We start from the raw sequence: 26,377 nt of genomic DNA on the forward strand, positions 1-26,377 counted from the left end.
TTATAGGTCAGTGAGAGTAGTTAGACCTGCATGAACCCGATAGCCTGAAACACTTGTCTACCTTATTAAAAGGCACACATTTGATGTCTTGTAGGGGAGCACCTAAATGAAACAGAAACAGAAAGAAGTAAAAGCATAATAGTTGGAGCCTTACCTGTATCCCAATTAGGATGCCCTTCTGAGGCAACTTAAAGCCTGTGGACAGCATAGCTTTCAGGAAGGCCGAGTAAATGTTTGGTCCAAAACAAGCTACCTGCATCAGAACACAAAAAAAGGAGAAACATGAGAATGTCTTTGAACTGATTCTACAATCGAGACAGAATAATAAAGAAATTATATATATGTATAACATTATTGAGTTGTATATTTGCAAGGGACCTACTTCTCCAGTGGAAGCCATCTCACAGCGAAGCACAGGATCTGCATCTCTCAGTCGTGGCCAGGAGAACATGGGTGCCTGGTAAAAAGATCGAAAAGAGCAAGAAGTTCATTTTGACAAGATTGTGAAAAAAAATGAAATGTCACCAAATGTGAGCTAATACTAAAACTCTGTCACTTGTTTTTTTGAAGAGTCTCCAGTTTACAGGTCTAAAAAGCTAGAAGATTAATATTAGGTTTGTGGGATAAGTTTCCAAAAATAAATCAATAAAATCTTTAACTGAAGTTTAAAAAATGGTTTCCAAAGAGCAGAAGATAAACTACAAAGAAAGTGGCAGTCAATTAAGAATATTCTTTAACATTATTGGTCAGTATCATGCATTATGGTTACAGTCTACTGAAACCATTTCAGAGATTTCATGATGCTGCCACCTACAGGCGGAAGAAAGCTTGTCATTAGGAGTAACAGCTAAACCACGCAACAGCTGTTTGTTTATGGACTACAGAAAAGAAAACGCGAATACTGATAAATAGAGTGTCAAATTAATACCAAGTATAAACAATTCTTTCTACAGAAATGAGAAGAGGAGGCATGGTATAATACAAGAGAGAACTGCTACGACTACTGCCGTGGACAACATGAAAGAGAAAAACAGTGAGAAGTAGTGATGCCTCTCAAAGTGCAGACCACCATGAATAGGGTTGTGGCATTGTCTGTCCACACACACACACACAGGCAAGGGCCACTTGGGGGGTGGGGGATTCATCCTTGAAGCGAGCTATCTAATCAGTGAATGTAATGTTAGCATACTAATGTAAGAAGGGACGAAGAGAGGGGAATGCAGACAAGGGACCAGCATCTTTATCGTGCCTTTGTTCAAAGAGTCAGAGAAAGGCAGGGAAGTATGCAGAGATAAAATGGCAGAATGTAAAGAAGAAAGAAAATGAAATGGAGAGAGGGCCATGTATTGAGAATGAACAACAACGAAGGAAGTTTTAATGATGGAGACAAAAACAGATATAAATTCAGAAAGACTGACGAAGACACATTTGAAGGTTTCCGAGTAAAACGGTCCATTTGCGAGTCAAATGAAGTACCAATTTTACCTGCCACAAAACTGTAAAAACCCAAGCAACACTAAGAAGAAATGAAAATGGAAATATAATGTAGTCGCAAACAAAAGGGGAAAAACAGGGACGCGTTTTTAAAAAAAAAAAAAAATGCACTCACCGACATCTGTGAAGAAGAAGAAGATTTAGCCGTCACGAGATACAAGACAAGCATTCGTAAAGAGAGTTCTTAAAAAGGCTGCCCAGTTTGGCCTATAATTGCTTGTTCTTCAGATGCAATTGAGTGTGTGGGATTGTATGACTGTTACAATATTCCAGCTTTTCCAATCTCAACATCCTACCACCTGCCACTCGAAACAGAGTAGAACTGTGAGTGTCCACAACATGGATCATGATATCTTCGGTGGAGCTCCAGTGGAGAAGGACATTAATCTAGCAAGACATTTTCATGTAACATTGCTGTTGTTGTTGTCTGCTTTACTGGAAAAAGCACTTTTATGAATGTCTTTAAACTCAGATAAATGGAACTCAGAAACTTGGCAGATTCAGGATTCTTTGAAGACATTTTAACAAATACGAATAGTGAAGACAGTTTTCTGAAAGTTGACGGCATCTTCATTCTAAGAAGAAGTAAAACGACTGCCATTCTGAGTAAAGTGCTTTTTCTATTACAAACTAAATTATGTGGTAATTTTGAAGTTTTTAGCTGGCTCATGCTAGTTGGTTGCATGGCTGTAAGGATTCTAGGAAATAAATAGTGCCTGGATAGTGTTCTTGGTAAAGCTGCACACTCAGTGCCAACTAGGGGTAGGCCCTCTGAGGATTGTGTTGCAATTAGATAACTGGGGTGGTGTCAATACCATTAATGGGCAGTGCCAAGTTATATAGTATTGGATCCTAGAGAACTTAATTGTTGCTGGTATGAACCCAAGTGTTCCTCGGTGCCCTTTATCATTAGAACAGCTGTAACACAGTAAAAGTTTCATTTCATGGTATTGACCTTTGCCTTCTTGAAGGTCAATTGCACATAACTTCAGTACTGTCATTTCAACCTATTTAGCTCCCATCCACATTCAAAATATTCTCTCAAGGACAGAAACTGGTAACAAGACCAGACTAAAACCACCACAGTCATGTGAGAAAATTAGGCCACCCTATGAAGGCCTGTATATTTAAAAATATATTTGGACATATGGATATTTAATATAAATTTTGATAATACTGAGGGATTCAAATAATATAATTAAACAATTAAAAATAAGAAAAGACTTTTTAAAACTTTATGTGAAATGCAATTTAAAAAGAATGCAATTTCTGGTGAGGAATAAATTAGGACACCCCCACATGTTATCCCACTTAAAATGGTTAAAATCCCACCGGTGTATCATGTCAGGTGCACATGATCAGTACATCATTAACCAGCATTTTAAAGGAGCTATTTAAAACCTCAGATTTAGTTTGGTGTGCTCCTGACTGTTGAAGTGTTGAAGTGAGCGCCATGGTGAGATCTAAAGAGCTGTCTGATGCCCTCCGAAAGAAGATTGTGGCCGCTTATGAGTTTGGTAAGGGATTCAAAAAGATCTCAAAAGAATTTGACATCAGCCATTCCACCATCCAGACAATTGTTTACAAGTGTAAGACATTCAAAACAACTGCCACCATACCCAGGGCTGGCTGTCCAAGCATATTCACCCCCAGAGCAGAGCGCAAGATGCACAAAAATCCTAAAATGTCATCACAGGAACTACAGCAGGCTCTGGCTACTGTCGATGTGAAAGTGCATGACTATCAGAAAGAGACTACACAAGTTTGACTTTCATGGTAGGTGTGCAAGGAGGAAACCTTTGCTCTCTAAGAGCATGGAGGTGGCAGTAACCTAGTTTGGGGATACTTTGTTGCAACAGCACCTGCAGCTCCCCATAATAGAATCCATCATGCATCTGACTGCGTATAGGGGGGTGCTTATAGAACATGTGAAACCATCTCTTAAAAAATTAAAGCCTAAGCGGAACTGGACACTGCAATATGACAATGACCCAAAGCAAACCAGCAAATCCAGTGAGTCCTGGAATGGCCAAATCAAAGCCCTGATATTAATACCATTGAGATGCTGTGGGGTGACTTGAAACAGGCTGTACATGCAAGAAACCCCTCAAACATCTCACAGCAGAAAGAATTCTACATTGAGGAGTGGGGCAAACTTTCTTCTGATCGTTGTCAAAGACTGGTAAAAAGCTACAAAAGGCACCTCACTGAATTTATGTCAGCCAAAGGGGGCAACACTAGTTATTAGGGGGTAGGGTGTCCTAACCTTTTCCACCATTAAAATACAAATTTTTGTTCAGCTCTTTTTTTTGATGTGTAAAATGTTTTTAATTATTGTTGTTTAATTGCAATTAAGTCACTTTCTTTCCCAGTAATACATGAAAACATGATTGGACATCTATATGTGAACATTTCTTTAGAAAGAACCAATTATTTAATGGCGTGTCCTAATTTCCTCACATGACTGTATGGTGCAGGATGGCTCTGTTATGCTGCAGGATGGCTCTGTTATGCTGCATTTGTCACCTCAGTGGTAAAGCTTGCTGGAAGGTGCTCTGACTGATCATCACTACCAATAAACCCCAGTTAATATTATTCCTGTGGTTCTCCAACCAGTAGTTGATATTTATACACATGTGTGAATAAAGGCAACACAACTGTGAAAAGCCGCACAGTCTAAAATGTTCTTTTCTTCTTTTTCATAAAATCACGCCATCAGCAGGGGGAACAGCAAAGCACACTTCTAATTTGAGAACCGTTTTTAGTTGAAAAGCTTGGAAGCATATAATTGGGCAAACTAGAAACCATTATAAGTTATTTTTCCTTTTTAAAAAACAGAAGAAAAAAAATCTGTTTTGGCAAGATTTTTCTTACACTCACACAGAGAAAAAATAAAAGAAATCTGCCAAAATTAGAAGGGTAGCTGCTGTGCGTCTGTGTGGCATGCAAGACTTTAAAAAAACAAAACAACAAAAAACAAACAAGTTTCTGCTAAGTTCAGGCTACATTGGGTCGCTCTCATGTTGAAAAAAAAAAAATGAGCATGCGGAAGAAGATGAAAAAGAAGAACTATTTATCCCCCCACACAGAAAGCTGACCAGAATTCTCAAGGAAATCAATTAAAAAAATAAAATAAAAATAAAAATCTGCCCTCGCAGATCACCTTATTATTAGGTACATCTGTTCAATTCCTTGTTAACATAAATCATTATTCATAATTATGTTACCATCTTAATGTATTTAGGCATGTAGATGTACTCAAGACGACCTGCTGAAGTTTAAGCAGAGCATCAGAACAGTAAAAAACTATGGTGTTTTTGGTGTCTCACAGGCTCGTCTGAGTATTTTAGAATTTTGCAATGTACTGGCATTTTTACACGCAGCCAACTGGTTCAAAATAAGAAAAAATGTCCAATGAGCAGCAGTTCAACTAGTTATTTTCACCTAGAGAAGCCAGGAATTAGAGGACAATGGCCATACTGCACAGAAGACATCTCTAAATGCACAACATGCCAAACCTTGAACCTTGTTTTCTTAGCACACTTTGGGGCCCTTAGTTCCCTACTGAGCATCATTTAAATAGCAGAGCCTACGTGAGTACTAATCCTGGCCATGCACACTCCTTTATGACCACGTTGTACAGATCTTCAGTTTCTAGCAGAATAACACACTAATGTCACAAATCCCAAATCATCTCAGACTGGGATCCAATCCAAGGGAGCACCTTCGGGCTACGAGGGAATAGGAGATGTTTGTCTTGGATGTGCAATTGACAAAAATAGCGACTGTGGAAGGGCATCATGAGAGCATGGTCCAAAAATCTCTTAGAAATGTTTTCAGCAACTTTTCAGCAACCTAATTTTATGCCATGAAGGCAGTAATGAAGGCAAAAATGAGGTCCAACCCAATACTAGCAAAGTGTCCCCAGTAAAGTGACCTTTCTGAGATTCTATTAACTGGCCAGGACTTTATGGTTTGTTGTGGAGACTGCTTGAAGGAGTGGTCAGTCTTAATCATTTTTGTACATTTTTAACAGTATGGACTAGTCATGCATGATAAGAGGAGTAGAGTAAAGCGTATATGTGGCCCCAAGATTCTGGTACCTGCATGCACCTAAAAATATGAAATATTTTGGAGCAGTTTGCACAGGTCAGCAAGCACTTTAAGAAGCAGGAGCAATATTTTGAGTGTTTAAAAATTACATAAAAGTAACCAAACACCAACTGGCAGATATACCTGTGCCACATGCTTTGGTGCCAGTATCATGAGTGTTACTAACACGACCTCCTCATATTTAAGTGTTTAAGAAAAGTGTAAGTCCAGCATGCTGTTTCAAGTGTACATTTTTCTCCTGGGTCATTAAGCTCACAAGAATTTGTCTTAGAAGTTACCATAATGCAGTGATTTCCCATGGTCAGGGGACAAAGCATGTAGCAGCTGGAACTTACATTTCTTCACTAAATGGCTTTGAACTGGGGAGCGACACCAAACCATCATATCCTGCTCAAATGTTGTTTTCATGCTCTTTCTCCTCCTGGTATCATAAATACAAATGTGGTGTTATTCCTATGAGTTTGTATATGGAGACAGAAATGACACAATAGGGACTTGTTAGTGAAAAGAAAAAAAAAATAAAGAAACATTGCTTCAAATGAGGGGCCTTCAGAGAGAAAACAGGCTGCAAGACTAAAGCTTGAGAGGGAATAAGACAGATAAATGACAGTGGTCTCTCTGGTGGTAATAACATGTGTCTTGTGATGATACAGTGAGGATAAAGGTGGTGAGAGGGAATATACTGATCAAACACACTTTAGGGCACTTTTGCTGGATAATGTTTTTTTTTCCCACAATCACACTCTGTCTGCAGTCGGGTTTGATGTTGTGGAAGAAACATGTTTAACAGGAAAAAAAGAAAATTAGCTCTGCTTTGTTAAAACAACTCAAATGCACCGAGGCAAGGTTTCAAAGAAGTCCCATATCAGTCAGGGGGTATGAAGCCTGTGTCATATTCTCCAAGTAAACTCTGGAAGTCTAAGCCTGGCGCATGGAGAATTCAGAGCTCTGATTAATATTCCTTACCACCGCGCAGACTGGAAATTGAAAACTTTAGGTGGTGGGGAAGAGTTGGGGATTATGCCTGCGTGATTGGTTTCAAACTACAACCATTGTTACAGCAGCTCTGTTGTAATTAGAGAGAGAAATTACTTCAGAAGAAATAGCTTTTGAACAGCTGGCGACACGTAAACGCTCTCATACCCAGTCTAAGTAAGCCTCCCAGTTGGTATGAGAAAGCCAGGTACTATTCTCCTCATCATGCCTAGGTATAACGATGAAGGAGTAATTGCTGTCTTTGTTATGTGAGCCAACGCAAGCTGTATTAGTGCAGCCTGCAGTACGTATAACAATACCATACATGTAAGGCTCTAAACACGAACTCATTTACAAACCCTACAGGATAAGGATATGGCAATTAGGTATTTTTAAGGAAAGGTAAATGACTCTTTTACACAAAACACACTTGTTCCCTTTAAAGTCACCATTGTGTTTGTGGTCTGATGCAAACTACAGGGGTTATAGGAGACCGCTAGAGAGATCTGTGAAATAGTGCAACCTGAAGCTCAGTGACAGCGAGGAGAAATAGACAGAACTACCACAGTATCAATGGATTGCCCTGCCCATTTGCAAAACAGAGAAGCTTCACCTCCATTTGTCCAAACTGGTGTTTCTGAGATTTCTGGGACAGCCAAAATACGCAATATACTATACTCTATCAAATTATACTGTTTGTCCATAATACATGTGCTATATCATACTTGAGATGTGCCTCTTGGCTTCATATTTGTTTTTCAGGATTAAACTTTACCTTAAAATTATCAAGATGATGTTACAAGATTATAGCTTGTAATGTTAAAAACACTGGTTTCTCTCAGCACTGTTGCCTCACAGCAAGAAGGTCCTGAGTTCAATTCCACCATCAGGCCGGGGTCTTTCTGTGTGGAGTTTGCATGTTCTCCCCATGTTTGTGTGGGTTACCTCTGGGTACTCCGGCTCCCTCGCACAGTCCAAAGACATGCAGTTAGTGGCATGCAGTTAATGGTGATAGGTGAATGTAAGTGAGAATGGTTGTCTGTGTTAACCCTGCGACAGATTGGCAACCTGTCCAGGGTGTACCCTGCCTCTTGCCCTAAGACAGCTGGGATAGGCTCCAGCCCCCCCTGCGACCCTGAAAGGATAAGCAGTAGAGAAAGAATGAATGGATACTATTTTCTTATGGCCCTAAAACCCAAAAGTCAGGACTATTAAGTGCAAAAAATGAGGGAAAAAAAAGAAAAAGAAAAGCTGGTGTTAAGCTTGATCTCAAAATAAACAGCTGCATTTTATAACACCACAGCACAAATACTGTTGCTACTCAATTTAAAGAGGCTTTCAGTGTGCAAATAGAATGAAATTCAGAAGAACTAAATCATTTTTAATTCATTTGTTGCACTTTAGAGTGTTAACAATGACTATCTGTGTAATTTCTCAAACCAGAGAGCTAACAAATGTTTTTGGCCTGGAGTGTCAGGCGACTGCTTGAATGTACACACATAAACACAAAAGTGACATCTGAAGAATTTCATGCAAGCGCATAATGGAACCATGGTTAAATTTCTATAACATTAGTGTGTACAGACTCTAATGGGCATGGGCTGAAATAATGAAAAATAAAAGCGGTTCCTTTGTCTGCTCAGCTATTCCATTTTTTCCTGCACAGAATGACACTGAACACACAATTACACAAGTGCGTTGGCAGCATTTGTGCCCACTGGCAGCAAAATGGGCTGAGCACAGGGTTCCATGGGCACACTGAAGAGAGTCCTGAGTACTGCCAGACTGGAAGAAAAAAAAAAAAAAAAAAAACACTACAAAAAGCAGAAGGGCTGAAAACAGGGTCACCTGACTCTTCGCATTGACAGCTGATGACCAAAAGAGAATTTAGGGCAGGCACTTAGGCTGACCGGAGCAGCACTTAGGGGACATTTTGGCTGATCACAAGAGCTACTCTGTGGCCTCCCGTGGGTTGAATCACAGGGCTACTTGGGCTGCTCGACAATAGCAACAGTATATGTCAAAACCTTGCAAGCCTGGTATCCCAGGTGGTCAATTTTGTAGACCTCCTTGGACAGAGGCACCGCTTGGCACCAGGCAAACTTTACACTACAGCAATGGAAAAGTTTGCAATGACAATCAGAGACACCACACATCCCTAAGGGGGCCCCACCTGACTCCAGTCGCTCCCACTGCAAGTGGCGTTTCTGATTCTGTTTAAACGAACGTAATGAGTGAGGCTAGCCAGTGAAAAAAAGAAGAAGAGTTAACCTTCTCGGAGTGAAGAAAAAGGAAGACAGCAGTGAATAGAGCTGATAACAATTAAATATAGCTTTAAACACTGAATGGTCATACTCTCTCCCGCTCTCCATATTATACATTATTGAGCTACACACGTCTGTTGCTACCACGGACGTCGCACGCTCGTACGTCATTGTCATGAGACACTCTCACAAACAAAATCACGGTTTAGTTACGCAGTAATGCAGCGTGCTTACGGGAAAGTAACAGTATTCTAATTACTCTTTTAAAATAGTAATCCCTTACTTTACTCATTACTTGAAAAAAGTAATCGGCCCATCTCTGGTCCTAACACCATTTTACTATCAGTACTTTATTAAAATGTATTCCTACTATTAATTAATTCGACCAACTATGAGAGGTTAGTAAGCTGTTATAGCCTACATTGCTTTTCCATTCTTCATGCTTGGACACAAAGACTTACAGAGAGTTGCAATTGTGCTTCCTCACTTACGCTTTCTTTTTTTAAAACTCATTTTGTCTATAATCCAATCCATTCTCTCTGTACCCTGAAAAACATCAAAATAACAAACAAAAACATTCAAAGAAAGCCAGTCGTGCATTTCCCAGCTGTAAGCTCATTTCAGTTTTCCTTCTTACTTTGATTCCGACGTAGTGCACGGGAATGATGGGTTTCTCGAGCGAGGGAAGGCTGGCCTCATCCAAAGGCTCTCCCACCATCACTTTGGTTGCCACGTTGATAAAGTCAACACCAATTGTTTTGGATACAAAAGGGAAGGAGCGTGACGCTCGCAGATTGCATTCGATCACCTACAGGACGCAATATAAAAAAAATATAGTAATCTGAAAAAAGTTTTTTTTTTCTTCTTTTTTTTTAAAAAAGAAAAACCGATTCTTTCAGTATACCATTAACTTTAAATTAAGGTTACTTAGAAGATAAATAGAAATATATAGATTACAAATGCATAAATATACTATACAAATGGCCAGATTAGATACACATACATACACACAAATAGTGGGCGTGCATGTGCGCTGTGGCTGAACACCAAAGCTGAAGGCAAGGTTGATTATTAATTCGGCCAGCTTTGCCAACTATTTTAAACAACAGGGGATTTCATTTTGTGAGTGAGTTGCATTAGCTGAAACCAGGTGTGAAAATGTCAATCTGTCTTTTTAGTCACACACTGAGAGATATACCTACCATGACATCATTGCCTTTAACCAGAAATTGAGTGTTAAATGGCCCAGAAATTTCAAATGCGTGCGCGATTTTTCGGGTGGCAATTTTGACCTAAAAGAAGAAGAAGGGAAGAAGAAGAAAGGGAAAACAAACACACACTTAAAAATCAAATAAGACGGTTTCAGTTTGAACACAAATGGAGAACATTTTAAAAGCATAAAGTGCAAGGTAAACTGCTTACTTAACATGGATTAAGAAAAAAAAAAACAGTTTGAATCACTAAAGCTGCTTTCCATTCTGCCAGTTTTGATTTCCTCCTCTGTCATTATCTGGTATTTTTTCCATTTCCTTAAATGAATCATGCAGGAGCAAACAGAGAAGCCACGTGTCGTAAAACATAAATGAATCATACGTGTCTTTTGCTGCATTTATTTATTTATTTTTTAATGGACAGATGCACCCTTTTCATCAGGATACGTTTTATTGATTGGTTGCATTTTCTGCTTATTCACACTGTTGTGTTTGTAACAACAAACAGGGATGGCAGTACCAGCTCTGGCTCTAACATAACGACATGTGCATGGGGCTGGAAAAAGACCTAAAGCAAGAGACACATGAAAAGCTCATTTTGTACCTAAAACTGCAGGACTTAAAGTAATTAGTACAAAAGAATATATAATATTCCAAGGCACATCCCCCCTCACTTAGCTATAAATGTGAAACTAGCTTTAAATAAATATCAAAAAAAAAAAAAAATCAACAGATGATCCACTGTTTTGTAGCCGGTTTCTTAAAGTATTTGAATTATGGTCTCAATCTGGAAATTTGTTGAACACTAAATAATTTCTTTATATGTCATTTTGTGCGTCTGTAACACACTGGACACTTTCTTCTTGCAATGTGCACCGTGTCAACTTTAAGGTGACTTAACTGACCTTTTCCTGTGCCCCTTGACTAATGGTCTGGGTTGGCAGCATTAGGGTAGCATCTCCAGAGTGAACCCCGGCATCTTCCACATGCTCTGTTATGGCATGAACCAAAACCTAAAAAGACACACCCGAACGCATGCAGAAACATTAACGGAGTAAACTGGGCACAGAATAACATTTGCAAGCAGCTCACAGCTCTAATATGACACAAAAATGTCTGTTCAAGGCAAACACTCCTTTCACAGCCTTGGTCTGTTGACCAAGAGAAAGTTTCCAAATATAAGGAAAATCGCCTCCAGATTTGATGTTTTCATACAGCAGCATTAACGTACAGGGAGCCACCTAGAAGATGACGACTGCTGCATTGTGCACGTGGGAGAAACAAATAAATTCAGCAAGGTCTACACTGTTTGAGACAAAGGCCTAGTATTTGTTGAAACAATGTACATTGATATAACTATGTCTGAATAACTTCCAAAATTTCACCCAAAGGAAAGAAGATCTATATTGCCAATCCACTCTGTGTGTGTGTGAGTGTGTGTGCGGGTGTGTAAATGAGCTGCCGTGTCATTAGCTCATTTAAACTGCTGCTAACCACGGCATTCATTAACACTCTTCAGATAGAGCCTGTAATTAATACGTATTATCTCTGACTTTTTTACTCTCCCCCACACATACGCACACGGTCTAGCTTCAAGTAATGAGTCCTGTTTGGTATTCAATGAATGGACAGCTTGTTAATGTGATACTGAAGATAAAGGAGGGTCTGTATTCAGAGAAAGCAGAGTGAGAAAATCTACCATACAACTGAAGAGCCCACGTTCAAAATGACACCCTTGAAATGACTCTCACAGTCGAAACAATAGAAAAATAGACAAGGCGTTCAGGACAATTACCTTGGTGGCTCCTTCGCCTACTGCAGCTTAAACTGCAGACACAGTTATAGAAGAATTAAAAAGTTAGACCACCAGTTTGTACTTCAATGTGAAATTACTGTAGCACCATGTAGTGTTTTCGTCTGCAAGGTCAGATTCATATGTAGGTGTCAGAGGTCAACGATCACCTTACGTTTACTTTGCGTGGGGTGACGTCATGCATTGTGAATCCATTTCTCCACTCACAGTGGTAATTCAAAAAAAAAAAAAAAAATCTTTTCAAGCCAAATTGCTTGTATTCAACTCCTCTAGCTTCACCCCTTGAGAATCTTCATCAACAATTGCCCTCGTCCTGTGAAATGGTCAATTGTTCTATCTGCATTTTTTGTCCTTCTCAGCTGTCATCCTCTCTGTCCAATTTTGAACTTCCCACAATAATTCAGCTATCTTCCATAATATCTAACTTAAAGTTATCATCACGTAAACTTGATCCACTACCGACAAATCTTGTTAAACTCTCATTCCCGTCTCTTGCCCCACTGATTCCTAATATCGTACACTCCTCTCTTGTATATGGTTCTGTTCCTTCTTCTCTTAAAACTGCAATAATAACTCCAACACTGAAAAAGAATGGTTCAGATCCCTCCCATCTAAATAATTTCAGGCCAATTTCAAATCTCCCTTTCCTAGCAAAAATTCTTGAAAAGATAGTGGCTGCACAGGTTCATCATCATCTCATTGGAAATAACTTGTACGAACAGTTTCAGTCCGGCTTCCGTTCATGTCACAGTACAGAAACAGCCCTAGTAAAAATCACCAATGATCTTTTGCTTGCAGCTGATTCTGGATCTCCCACCGCATCCTCCTTCACAGATTAGTACTCGCCTGGTTTACTTCTCATCTCTCTGGCCGCTCACAGTTTGTTCAATTACTCCCTCACAGATCAGTATCTACTCCAGTTAATTCCGGTGTACCCCAAGGCTCTGTCCTCGGTCCTTTACTTTTTATCATCCATCTCCTACCCCTAGGTAATATTTTTAGGAAGCATAACATCCAGTTTCACTGCTACGCAGATGACACCCAGCTCTGCCTATTCTCCAAACCCACAGCTACTCTCCCACCCACATCCATTTCTGACTGTTTAAGTGAAATTAAGGTCTGGTTTACTCACAACTTTCTTAAACTTAATGGCAATAAAACAGAATTCATTTTAATACGCACCAGATCAAAACCGACTACAGTTCCAACCAGTCTTTCGTTATCCATTGATAACTCTGTTGTCACACCCTCCCCTCAGGTTAAGAGTCTTGGTGTCATCCTCGATAGCACTCTGTCCTTCACAGCACATATAAATAATATCACTCGGTCTTCCTACTTTCATCTCCGTAATATTAACCGTCTTCATCCCTCACTCACTCCACACAGTACCGCCATACTTGTCAATGCTATTGTCACATTTCGTCTGGATTACTGTAATTCTCTTCTCTATGGTTTACCTCATAAATCCCTCCATAAACTGCAGTTGGTTCAAAATACAGCTGCTCGTATTATTTCCAGAACTAGATCCACTGAACATATAACACCTGTTCTTAAACAGCTCCACTGGCTCCCAATTCACCTCCGTGTCAATTTCAAGATCCATCTTCTCACTTTCAAAGTGCTTCATAACTTTGCTCCTCCATATCTATCCGATCTTCTCCATACATACTCACCCCCTCGTACACTCCGCTCTTCTTCAGCTTCCCTTCTGTCAGTTCCACCTGCTCGCCTGACTACCATGGGACTCAGAGCCTTTAGTTGTTCTGCCCCGAGACTTTGGAATGCACTTCCACTTGCTCTACGGACCACACACTGTCTCACCACTTTTAAATCACTACTCAAAACCCATCTGTTTAGAATTGCATACACCTGATCTGTCTTAGGCCATTTTTACCTTGCTCAGTTTTTATATTTGCTTTTATACTTTTATGACTGTTTATGTCTAAATTTTATCTACCATGTTTGCTATATATACATTTTTCTTATGTTTTTTATGGTATTGTTTACGTGCTACTGTAAGGTGACCTTTAGGGTCTGAAAGGCACCTATAAATAAAATGTATTATTATTATTATTACTACTTTGTACAAAAACTGTTTCATTATATTTCATATATAATTGTAATATGCAATTGTAATAATAATATAGCTTCATAATGATTACAGGACATCAGACTACTTGTTCTTATTGCTTAATAATGCAGAATTATCATATAGAAATAAAAAAAAAAAAAACTTGAAGTTGTGCCTATTTGAACACCTTGCCTGCCTGCAGCTCTAAAGGACTCCGTGAGAGACGTCTGTCTCGCCCTAGCAGCACCTGTCCCTCTCCTCCTCTTCAGTTTGCCTCAACATACGCTCGTCATATTCTGTGATATGATTTACTCTGAGGTGTTTGACAAGGTTAGTAGTGTTGCCACAACACCTCACTGTCTTGCCACATGTATCGCAAACTGCGTCTTGGCTGTTTGTGGAGGTAAAATACGTCCACGCATGACTCCGTTTACGCTCAGCCATTGTTGTGAGTGTGCACGCCAAGGGGCTGCGACACATTTATACGGCCATATTTCGCATATGACTATGAAAGGCGCAAGAGGAAGTAGTTCCTTCCAATTTAGATGATCCGAATGATATAGTTTCTTTCCATTGTGTTCCTGTTAATGATAAACTACAAATTTACCCCAAAGTACTAAAATATTAATTTTTAATATGAGAATCGATTCTAGAACATAAATTACTGGTATTGGAAGAATCGATATTTCAATATCGATCCGCACACCACTAGTAATATTTTCTTGCCACACTGCGTAGTACCAGCTAAATATTATTTAACTGCCACAACCTACGTAAATGTTTCTTACTGACAGTTTCCTTTATGACCAATGTTTACCTGATTACTGCTTCCAGCAAGATAATGCACCATGTCACAGATCTCAAATCAACTTAAACTGGCTTCTTGAACAACGTAATGAGTTCACGGCCTCTATACTCAACAGATCTCAATCCAATAGACCACCTTTGGGATGTGGTAGAAGATTTGTTGGCTGCACACAAATCTGCAGCTGAGGAATGTTTCCACAACACTGTTGAATTGATGCCATGAAGAATTAAGGCTGTTCTGAAGGCAAAAGGGTCTAACACAGTACTAACAAGGTGTACCTAATATAGTGTACATCCAGTGCATAACTGACCTTTCTGATATTGTATTAACTGGACTGCACTTTGAAATAGAGTTTTCCTTCAAGCAGTCATTGGAACAAGCCAAGTTGTGCATAGTTATTGTATGTGCATGTCATACAACACAGCAGTTCAATCCAGTAACAAAGCAATGGAAAACTAAATCTGTGTGAACTGTCAGATTTAAAAGTCAGTATGTTGAAGCAGAATCATTTAAAAGTATCCTTAACTGATCTAATCTAAATAGAAAAAATAATTTAGTACCACCATTTTCCTGTACTTTGGTTTTAATATATTCCATTCTTCCCATCAGGTCTATCTGGGCTGTGATGTTTTTCATACAAGATGAATGAGATTAGCTCCACTTTATTTTTCTTCTAAGGTCAATATCTGTCCTACCTCTCAGTTTAAACTAAGGAATAATGGAAGACTGAATAATGCCAGGCTATAGAGAAGAATAAAAATGTTGTGAATACTATAAATGAATATATGTTAAAAAAAAGTACTGTCAATGTAAATGAAAAACAGAGTCCAGAACATTAGGACAGGTCATATTTTAAACAAAGCCACACACTGTTTAAATAGTGTGGTACTTTGTGTGAGCACTGTAAGAACCTCATAATTAAACACTTAGCACATGTTGTATATTTAGCCTGTATTGCCAGTAATGCCTTTGTAGAGTAAGCCACCTTGCCATTCTTGGCCACAGCATCTACCTCCACCTCCCTGGCACCACGTATGAATTTGGTGATGACAACTGGATGCTCCTGAAAGAGAGTCACAAGCAAGGTTATACATGTGTGGGGAAAAAACAAAACTCAGTTGTGTATATTCATATTGAGAAGATATGAATCTTATGAAGAGAACTTTTCAGTTTCTGGCCTAGTGCCAACATCAACGTAATTTTAGTTTTTGGATTCTACCCAGTTCTGAGGAAAGTCTCTCTTCTCCTAAATGCTTTACCATTTTTTGCCATCACTTGAGAAAGCAGTGCACAGTGGGTTATGGCAATTACTTTTGTTAACAGCTAGCCGTGTGCCATTACATTACACCACATTGTACCCCGAAGAGGTGATGGTGAGTCACTGTAACTGCCTCATTCAAACATAAGAAAAAGCGGTGACACTGCCCAGGTGTTGCATTTTTCTTTTATACACCGTAATTTTAACTTCTTGTCAGTCACGTTGAAGAACAGGCAGTCAATGAACAGCACAACAATAATGTTGCTGGAGAGATTTGGCTGACTAGGGTTTGTTTTTAGCCAGGCATGGATCTGCACCCTCTTGCCATGCTTCAGGTCCCTAACACATTGCATACAGCGTCCACTTCCCTGGCCACCATCAGCATCAGGCGACACAGCAGACTGAACACTTGATCCCCGTAGCTTAACCACATACAAGTTCATCCATGTATGCAGATAAGATATTTCTATTTTTGCACACATTTTTCCTTATTTTGCTTTTAACTACAAGAGGCTGTGATTATTACCTTGTTCCAAGTCTATTAAAATGCCATTAAAAGGTTTGCTTTGGTGCTCTGAAGGTGTAAAATGTGCATGTGTGTACGCATATAGCCCTAAGCAAAGGCCCTTGGAGGGGCCAACTGCCTCCAAGCTGCCTAGGTGTTCAGTGGAGTAGAGATGGGCACATAATACTAGTCAACAGCCGTTGCCAGCTGGTAGCATTAGTTAATTGAAAGCAAAGGGACAACTTTGTGCAAAATTAATGTGATTGTATGTGCTAGACAGAGGGACCAGTAGAAAAAAAAAAAAAGTAAGGGTGAGACATTAGAGAGTTTTATCGCAATATGTCTCTTTTGCAGGTGCAGGTAGAACACAGTTAAGAGTGAGGTCACCTGGGACACGTGTGCAGCCTCTTCCAAGAAGCGTTTCATCTCCTCTTCACCGTACACAACGTTCATAGCAGAGCCACTGGCACGATGCAGGCGAGGGAGAGAGAGTGAGGAAGGGAAATCAAAAGGGCACAGGAGAGGATGAGAAACAAGCAAAAGAGGAGAACATACAAGCTTCAAATGATTGTTCAAAAACACTCATTATCTCTCCATTGCATCACTATTACCATCAGGAACAAGGTCTGGAAACAGTTGAAATAAGGAGCGAGGGAGACTGGGAGAAGAACAGCTATTTAGGTCGAAAAGCACTCCAGGCTCTAGAAAATGAGTTCAGATCTTCATCATTAAAAAACAATGGATTTAGGCTAGTTTTGTTGTGGTTGTTGTTTTTGATTTTAGACTGCTAGCTGGGCTATCCTCCTGATAGAAAAAGTGTGGTTGAGTGAAACAGGACGAAGGAAGGCCTCATGCTTGGGTCAGAGCTTTATACCTTAGCTCTCTGTAGCTTAGAAGCAGATATACTGTATGTCTAAACCCCAACACAAAACTGACCCTTCATTCAGGAAACCAGTGATATATTTATATCGCTTTTAAATGAAGGCATATAACTGACTCAGATGCCATCTAGTTTTTGCCTCACTATTCTCAGAACATTCAAATGTATCCAGCCATTAAGATTAAAGCTGTTCAGCATGCTGTGTAAGTGCTGCAGAGTAAAAACTCGATGGCTTATGTGCCGAGTGTTGGCCAAAATCAAAGGTCAGCATTCTATTAAAACCCCCTAAAATGTCTATGCTTTAATGTCTTTCCATCCATTAGCCCAGCATATAATGTGTCCAGTATTAGCAGGATTAGTAAAGGTTGTGATTACAATGACTTTTAGTTCTAAAGAGGTGCACATATTTGCTGGATAATGTAATGGTAATCATCATACTTTGAAAATTCAAGACTTTTTAAGGAGTAAGTAAAAATGCTGTCTTAATCTTAACCAACTTTCAGTAAAAGGCCACATGCCTGATGTAAAATGATCCTAATGTCTGACAGACAATAAGTTAGGGTTGGCCAGTTGGAAAATGCCAAAAACTCAGTTCACCAAACAGACATTTCAGTTATTTCTTTAAGGTCTGTTTTAGTATTTCTGAGAAAGCATTAATTAGGTGCTTAGTTGTAAACCCTCGTTTGGTTACTTTCACATTCCGATGGGATTTCAACTTCCAAGACTTCCAGCTGGCTCCCAGTCAGAGACATTTCACCATATCAGACACTTATTAAAAGAACTGGAGAGCAATAAACTTTATATATAGCACTTGATGCTTTTTTGTCCCCTCTCCCCCACTAATAAAAGCGACTATGGTAACTCATCCACACAGATGATATTTCACTCGCGTAGCAAATCTTCAGGACTTTGCATTTGCACTTTGTATTTTCAAGAAAAGCTTTTGCAGTATTTGTTAAAAGCAAAGAATGAGACAATGTCTCAATCTTTTTGCTCTGGACTCACATCTCAGATGCATGTTTAAAAGACGTGACCTTCATAAAATGGTAAAACTACAGAGTAGTTTAAAGTCTGCTTTGCTTGTCACAGCAGTGACAATACTAAGCAAATGTTTACACAACTAAATGGAAAGATTAAGTTAAATATGCAAATAGTATCACTTTTGTTGTTTGTGTGCACATTTTACTTCTACAGAAAACTGAAGTATGATTCCGACAAGGATGTTTAGTGTGTAAATCTGTGAGTATCTCTGCATATGTACTGAGGCTGAGCAGAACACTCAAAATATATTAGCAAGCATGACAGAGGGAAAAAAGTGAAAAAAAGCTGTAGGGATGCTAAAGATCAGGATGAGTTCATCGAACACTGATGCTACGGAGAAGAGAGGAGCTTCCACTCCACTGGTATTCAACAGAAGTCACTGTAAGTGGATTATTATTCATTTCATTCGATCATAAACGGTATGATTATAGTTTCTTCAACATCAAACAGAAGCACACTTTAATACTGGTACATATCACTTGACTGAATTACATTAATATTGCCTCGTGCACAAAACTCATGGGTTTCCCACAGTCCCCTGCAGTGAACAGACAAATCCTGTTTAAAACAACATCACAGCTTGAATGTAGAAACATACGTTTTCGGTGACAGCAGACTGCCTGCCGAATCCAGGGTGCCATCATGACACCTTCTGGACAAAAGTGTCACTGCATGACTGAAGCAGCGTTTGAGTGAATGAAGTTCATTAATCATCATAACTTTAAAATGTGTTTTATTCATCTAGTAATTACGCTGTGAATTAGCTGTTAAGAAATTCCATTGATTTCCCTCTCAAGTCTCAGTAAAACCAAGGGTGCACTTAGTGTGTAGTTATTTAGGACAGAAACGTGGCACAAGATAAATTCTGATTAGACTTTATACTTGCAGGCTACTACAGTCTATATTTTTTGGAAAAAGATGAAGCAAATTATCTAAAAATATCTATATATTTTAAAGTATTAATGATTAATATGCAACATTTACAGTTAAGAGACTACTGATGGAATAAGAGAATCTGAACTACCGCAACCTTTGTGATGGGAAACGAGATTAGTCTGGTTGTTATGATATATTAAAACCTACCTCAGAACATAGGAGGGCCTCAGCAGACAGGGATACCCCACCTGGTTAGCGAAGGCAAACGCGTCTTCCTGTGAGGAGACAGGAGTGCACAGCAGACGTATTATAGTTGGGCCAGAAATCAAAGGGAATAAGCTGTCACAACTCGGAGCTCCACATATAAATGTGCATCTTGAAGCTCCAGTGACACTGCACTAAAATTTTAGAAAAACACATCTGTCAACTGAAGTGGGATTTTTTTTTTCCCCATTTCTGCAATTTTACATTTTGTAGTAAACAACTTTAATTGAAACATAAAGGTTTTAAAATCCAGTTGACATTAGGGGGAGGGTTGGGGTTGCTAATATAAAGTTGGACAGGTGCTTACAAATGCAAACGGTCATCAACATCCAGTGCAATTTTGCTTTTTATAGAATAAATGTTCTGAAAGGTTCTGCATATTAGCTGTTTAGGACATCTGTGTAAATTACAAATACATTGGTTTTGGAGGACACAGTGAAAAAATATTTTATTCCTTTAACATACTAAAATGTGTTAACAGTGTTAAAAACTCTAAATGAGGGAGAATATTTAGTCCAGACATGACAGTTTAACCAGAGTATCAAAGTACATTTAATAATACCTTGATTCATCTGACTTGTGTAACTACTATGTTGTGGTTGTTGTTGTAATAAGAAAGCTTATTGATTACAAACACTTCAGATAAAAGACTAAATATCAAAAGAAGGAATTCTTGTGCTCATCCTCTTAAATCTTTTATACAGCAAGCCCCTGTTTTACCTTTTCTCAGTTCAAAAACACACATTATACTAGTGTCTCATGAACAAAGGGTGTACTCTCATATCTGTGAACAACAGAACAAATCAAGCAAATACAAGGGGGAAGATAAATGCTTCAAGAGTGAAAAAGCATGAAGCTTACATTCATCTCCCTTTTGAACCCTCCCTCTGTCATGAAAAGAGTGAACGAAGAAATTGTAGGAGTTGTGGACAGAGTCTAGAAGCAAAAGCAAGGCTGAATGTCCTCCTCCTCCTCATCATCATCATTATCATCATCATCATCATCGTTCTCTCTCTATTCTGTTTCACCGCATGTCTGGTCTTTTTCTCTCTATCATTACCCACTGTTCACTCACCAGGTGAAGTACCATTTACCAAACAGAAAATAGCTTCCCAGAGATGCAAGAACCATCTCCCTGAGGCTCTCCTGGAGTTATTCCAGCCAATTAAAAACAAACCGTTTCTCAAAGACTGGCATGAATATAGAATATACGCAAACCTTGGAGAGAAGGAACTCTATCTGTGTGTGTGAACTAGATAATCACTCCTCAGTGGTAACTGAATACAAGAGCAAAGGTAATGGAAGAGACATTTTAGCACCGACTGCAGACATATTTCCACAGTGCTCCGCATGTTCCACAGAGCAGTCTGCCAGTGTTTCATTCAGATGGAGCCAGAAGTGAGTATAGCCAGCCAATTACAAGAAAAAGACTAAAAAAGACATGCACGTAGTAGTGAATAGTACCTTTGTAAGGAATATATTTTAGAAATAATAAGCATGTGTATAGAAAATTCTTTCTAAATATAAAAAATAATGCTAATTGATAAATCAGAAAAAAGGTATTTCCATGGTCAAATATGTGCATCAGTAAACTCTGTGTGCAGTTTGAGGATCTTAATATTTTTCATAGTTTCGGAATTTCTCATCCAAACACTATCATTGATATTCATAGAAGGAGTTCCCTGTAAACCATCAAGATCGTCTTATAAAAACGAAGCAAAACTCTAAAAGAAAATATACAGCTGCCATAGCTGAGCAGACATCACTTGGCTGAACCTTGTGAAAGTAACATTTTCAAATCACTTTATGTTCTCTGCCTCAGCTGACAAGCAAAACCTTGTTACAGTTTCTCCAGGAACTGTTTTACACCATGTTTTGACTCTGAAAACTTTTTAAATGGCTGCAATATTAACACACTTTCCACAGCAGAGCTATAATAAATCTAGCAATGTATACAAGTAAATGTTTTTACATGCTTTGACTCAAAATATTGCTTTAAAATCTTTGCCTCAAAATTGTTAACTGCAGTGACAAGTCGCAAATGTCACTCTTGCATTTTGTGATGGTGTCTATAAGAGAAAGCATGTACCGCACAAACTGAAGGAAAAGAAAAAGAAGAAGTTGTGAATGCTAACTAGTATTTGAAGTGCCATTATGTGTTAGGGCAAGTCTCATATATAAGCACCAACTCAAAATTAAAACCTCTTTCAATACATTTTGATTTTTTTTTTCCCTTATCAGAAATAATTAATGGTATAACACTGATCCTTGGGCCACAGGTAAAGAGTTTGCTGAGAAAAATCTGCTTCCCAGCATTGTACTACTATATAACTTTGTCACATCAATAATTCAGAATTTGTGAGTTTCCTCTCACCAGGGAGCTCAGGGCCCTCCATGGGGCTTGGGCAACCTCGAGGTCATCCAGGATACTGGAGAAGACAGAGCGCTCTTCAGCTCGGTCGATCTGCAGGGGGCTCGTCCCGAGAATCTTCACCCCACTCATGTGCAAGGGGACGGCTAGGTTGTTAGGAATCTGACCTCCCACTGATACGATGCAGCCAGAGCAACCCTGGAGAGGAGTAAATAGAATAAGAAGAATGCAAAAGAGAGCAGACACTAAATCAACTAAAATACTAAAACAAGAAGAGGAAGAGGGGAGAAAAGACGGGAGGAGGGAAACCCTGCCTATAAGCCAAGATCTACATTCTGAAACCACTTTCAATTATTCTGACCTCTGATCACAGTGAAAATATGAGACAAGCACAAAGAGTTGATCTTGGTCGTGCCATGGGTTTAGTTATCACCGGGGAAGATGTATGTGTGAGAGTGTATGTGTGTGTGTGTGTGTGTGTGTGTGTACGCGCTCCTTTTAATAACAGTGTGCAGCCCCTTTTCCTGTCTAGCTGATCCAAGGGGGATGCTGTTTCCATGGCAATGCCAGGTTGTATCTCTTCATTATTCATGGCCTTGCTCTCCTGCTCCTGTCCAGGGTTTATCTCCATGCTCTAATGCCATATTTATCACACACACATATACAAACTGTAGCTGTGAGAGAGGGATTGATGGTAATGCTATCTCCCTGAACAAACAAACACTTAATCACACTCTGATCCCATCGCAACTTTAACTGGATTACATTTCCCCTGCAAGGGAAAGTCAGCGGACAGAACTATACAAGCACAGAACACAACTTAAATACACAGGCGCCAACAAACCTATACACGGAAAATAGCAGGGAAACGTTGCCCTTGAATATTCTTTGACAACATCTGAGTCACCTTATGCCACACACACACACACACACACACACACACACACACACACACACACACACACACACACACACAAAATAAAGCAAAAATAATGCATCATTATATGCATGATACTAATCAAGCCTAGTTATATATGTGAAATCACATTTCAGTTCTTCCAGCAACCTTAAAATGGACCCATTATGAGTTCATAATTATTACACACAGCCAAATGAAGAGGTCGGTCTGTGAGTCAAAAGTTTTCAAGCAGTTTTTCCCTTTCCTACTTTTGAGTCTTTATGACATCAAAGAGTCGGGACATCCTTAATATAGGCATCTCAGGAATATCGCTCTGGCGGAGGGCGCATCGCTCTTGCTAGGGACACAGTAACCCTGTCCACCTGTTGTTCAAGTTGTTTGTTTGCAAAAGGGCAATGAACCAGAAGAACGTTGGCTTAAATGGGAGCCAAAATGGCTCATTTCAGACAGGATGAGCTGAGGGGCTGTATAAGGCTCAGAGTAAGATATATAAAGTTAAGAATGGTGCAAAGTACTTTTACTCCAAGTACGAAAATATGGAGATAGAAGTGAGCTACATTTAGAATGCTAACTGTCAAATAATTTATTTATAAAAGTCCACAATACACTGTTCATTTGTTTTTGTTCATAAAATCATCAATCCAACAACCATTTACCACTTCTCCATGTCCAGGTTGCAGGGGTAAGAGTCTACGCAGAGCCCCCAAAAATCTCCCCCTGCCTAGCCACTGCTTCTATCTCATCTTGGGAGTTGCCAAGGCCAAGTTAGTCCATAGTGTCCTCAGACTGCCCTAGGGTTTATTGATGGTAAGGCATGCTTGAAACACATCACCTACATGGGCTCCGATAAGATCACCTAGTCCTGATTCTCAATTTACCTCAGCTCTTCCTCGTAATGTGGAGCAGCAGCATCTCTGATCAGGTTCCTAAAAGACCTAGCATCCCACCCTAACTCGAGCTCTACCACTTGTATGACCCATCTTATTTTTTTTTCCAGTTACTGCCCACATCTTCTAGTCATGAGTAAGAGTAGGATCATAGATCAACCTATAAATCAAGAAATAACCATAAAAAAAACCCATCTTCATTATGCAATGTTGCATTATGTAAACCAAAAGCAGAAACAGATATTTTAAAAATATAAAAACATACTAGAAATGCTTAAAAAATATTAGAAATATATATACAAAAACAACCCACGCAAAACTACAAAAGCAAAATGTCCATTCACTGCCAATTAAATTTTTTCTCCCCATTTAAAAGAGTTATGTTAAGCTGGTTTTTGAGGCAAAAATTGGTGTGACACATAAAGAGTGACAAAGCTGCTTGCCTAACTGTTTTCTGAATTCACATATAAGAATACGAGAAAATTCGGACAGTGGTGGTTATGTTTCATCCATGCCACTCTGAGCAGAGATGGTATTTTTCCCCCAACACTGCGGCGATCTACTCTGTGGGTAGTCCATGGTAATAAGTCACGGTCACGCTGCTAATGTTTGATTTCTATATATTTTTCAATAAAGAATTATTCTTCAGCAGTGCAGAGAAGTTATTATGCCATTATATGAGTGCTTGTGTGCTGGTCTCGGATTATAAATCTACTTGCCAGTATTATCGGGCAAACATTTAAGTCCACGAGTGCACTCTGCCTTTGATATAGCTGTCAAGATTGATTTCTTTAATAAATATGCATCATGTACTTAATCAATATAACTCTGTTTATGGGAAATGTAAATTGGTTGCAATGCAATATTTAAATCAGATTCCACAGTTTACATTTGAATATAATCGTTTTCATTGACAAAACCCTTTAACATATTGGTGACCTACCCAGGGTCTACTGCCTCAACACTCGCTGTGATAGGCTTAGAGTTTTAGATCAAAGCAGGGCAGTACATTTATCTTTGGTATTTTCAGTAATTCAACATTTAAAGTTGTACTATGTTTGGTTTGGACAGTGTCTTAATTGTATTGCATTAAAATATTTGTTCGTTTACAAAAAGTAGAGAAATATATGTATTTTGTTTGAATTTCCACAAATGAAAAAAGTCACGTGTTCGGTAGTGTTTTAACCTCCTGCTGGGTGATATCCAGAATGCGTTCCAGGGTCAGTTCTTCAAAGTAAAGGCGATCACACTCATCGAAGTCTGTGCTGACCGTCTCTGGGTTGTGGTTTACTACAACCGTCTTCTTGCCCATTTGTCTCAAGGCTCTGATGCTGGACACCGCACACCAGTCAAACTCAACACTGCTGCCTGGTGGTCAAATGGTTGATAAATAGGTTGGCCATCAAAGGAAGATCACAATTTCAAAATTAATTTCATCCTACAAAGTTTTAACTTGAAACAAAATGGAGCAAGTTTCAGTTATATCCTTTCTGGGTAAAAAACACTAGACACAAGAGAAATAATGAAAAATGTACATCTTAGAAGTAATAGTGCTATTTTTATTATCACATATTGCAATAAATAAACAAACAAACAAACAAACTGTTTATTATTACACTCACCTATGTGGTAGGGTCCACAACCAAGAACCATAATTCCCTGGTCTTTAAAGTCCAGATCGTGCTCCTAGTGAAGCAGACAAATCAACGATAGACTCTTGCATACATAAACCATGTTTTAGCCTTATTTTGCTGCCAAATTTTCTTTCATTGTCTTCTCAAAACAAATAAGAAAGTTGGCCAGTATATTAATATGAGCATTTACTAGTAAATATACTAGTGTTTGCTCATGCTACAGTATTGTTTGGACTGTGATTTTATTATATAGTGATATAATTATATATTTTTGTGGATTTAAAATTAAAATGATGTGCTTTTACAAAGTGTTCAAGGTGGATAAATGCTACAAATGGGTAATTTTAGCCCATTTGTAGATGCCTACCAGGCCACATGATGACATCATAATATCAGATTTAGATAAGAACCTTCACAGGCCTAAGATGTTCCTGTGTGTTCATTTTGTCTATTCAACTCCTGACAGTGAAAAAGTTTGTAGGCAAACAAACTGTGTGCATCACATAGTAAGAGATACAGTAATTCAATTTTATACATTCAATAATTGTATATTTACAAACGACTTTGTTTTTCCGAGACCACATACCTGACCGTGGTAAGTACAATACAGGTAGTTGGTCATTGCTGGGTACTCTGCAGCCAAAGTGTCAATCTGAGATGAGAGAAAACAAAATGTTAAAAATGGGGCATTAAAAAAATAATAATAATAAAATAAAATATTAGTCTCAACTACTACTCTATAATGTAATCATAATGGCCAAAATGGGAGTAAACCAGTTTAAGCATTTGAAGAGCATGCAGACTCTCCGAAGAAATTAGGCAACTGCTCATTTTTACGAGGTTTACCACGATACCGCATAATGAGTACATTCACTTTGTAGAAGATTATCATGTGTAAGACAGAACATGTACTAGCTGTATTATTAATCAAATGATGTATTAAATAAAAATACATTTGGACTACTAAAAAGCCTCTGAAGCTGATATAGCTTC

General features: G+C 38.8%; 1 protein-coding gene across 2 annotated transcripts in view; it reads right to left on the bottom strand.

Moving 5' to 3' along the window:
• cps1 (carbamoyl-phosphate synthase 1, mitochondrial) overlaps positions 1–26,377 on the bottom strand; it is a 67,064-nt gene that overhangs the window by 15,316 nt on the left and 25,371 nt on the right. Inside the window, exons 23-34 of one of the 2 annotated variants that reach the window (XM_085136371.1) lie at positions 25,971–26,036; positions 25,373–25,436; positions 24,937–25,118; positions 21,948–22,142; positions 19,517–19,584; positions 16,900–16,975; positions 15,735–15,812; positions 10,963–11,070; positions 10,049–10,138; positions 9,484–9,654; positions 379–457; positions 155–249 (exon numbers count right to left, since the gene is read on the bottom strand). In XM_085136371.1, the coding sequence (XP_084992497.1) occupies positions 155–249; positions 379–457; positions 9,484–9,654; positions 10,049–10,138; positions 10,963–11,070; positions 15,735–15,812; positions 16,900–16,975; positions 19,517–19,584; positions 21,948–22,142; positions 24,937–25,118; positions 25,373–25,436; positions 25,971–26,036 (1,272 nt within the window). Of the gene's footprint in view, positions 1–154; positions 250–378; positions 458–5,505; positions 9,393–9,483; positions 9,655–10,048; positions 10,139–10,962; positions 11,071–15,734; positions 15,813–16,899; positions 16,976–19,516; positions 19,585–21,947; positions 22,143–24,936; positions 25,119–25,372; positions 25,437–25,970; positions 26,037–26,377 lie in introns of those variants that run through there. The other variant, XM_085136372.1, reaches the window with a different exon arrangement.

The sequence above is a fragment of the Neolamprologus multifasciatus genome, chromosome 16 (genome assembly GCF_963576455.1).
Source record: "Neolamprologus multifasciatus chromosome 16, fNeoMul1.2, whole genome shotgun sequence".
In the NCBI taxonomy this organism is placed as follows: Eukaryota; Metazoa; Chordata; class Actinopteri; order Cichliformes; family Cichlidae; genus Neolamprologus; species Neolamprologus multifasciatus.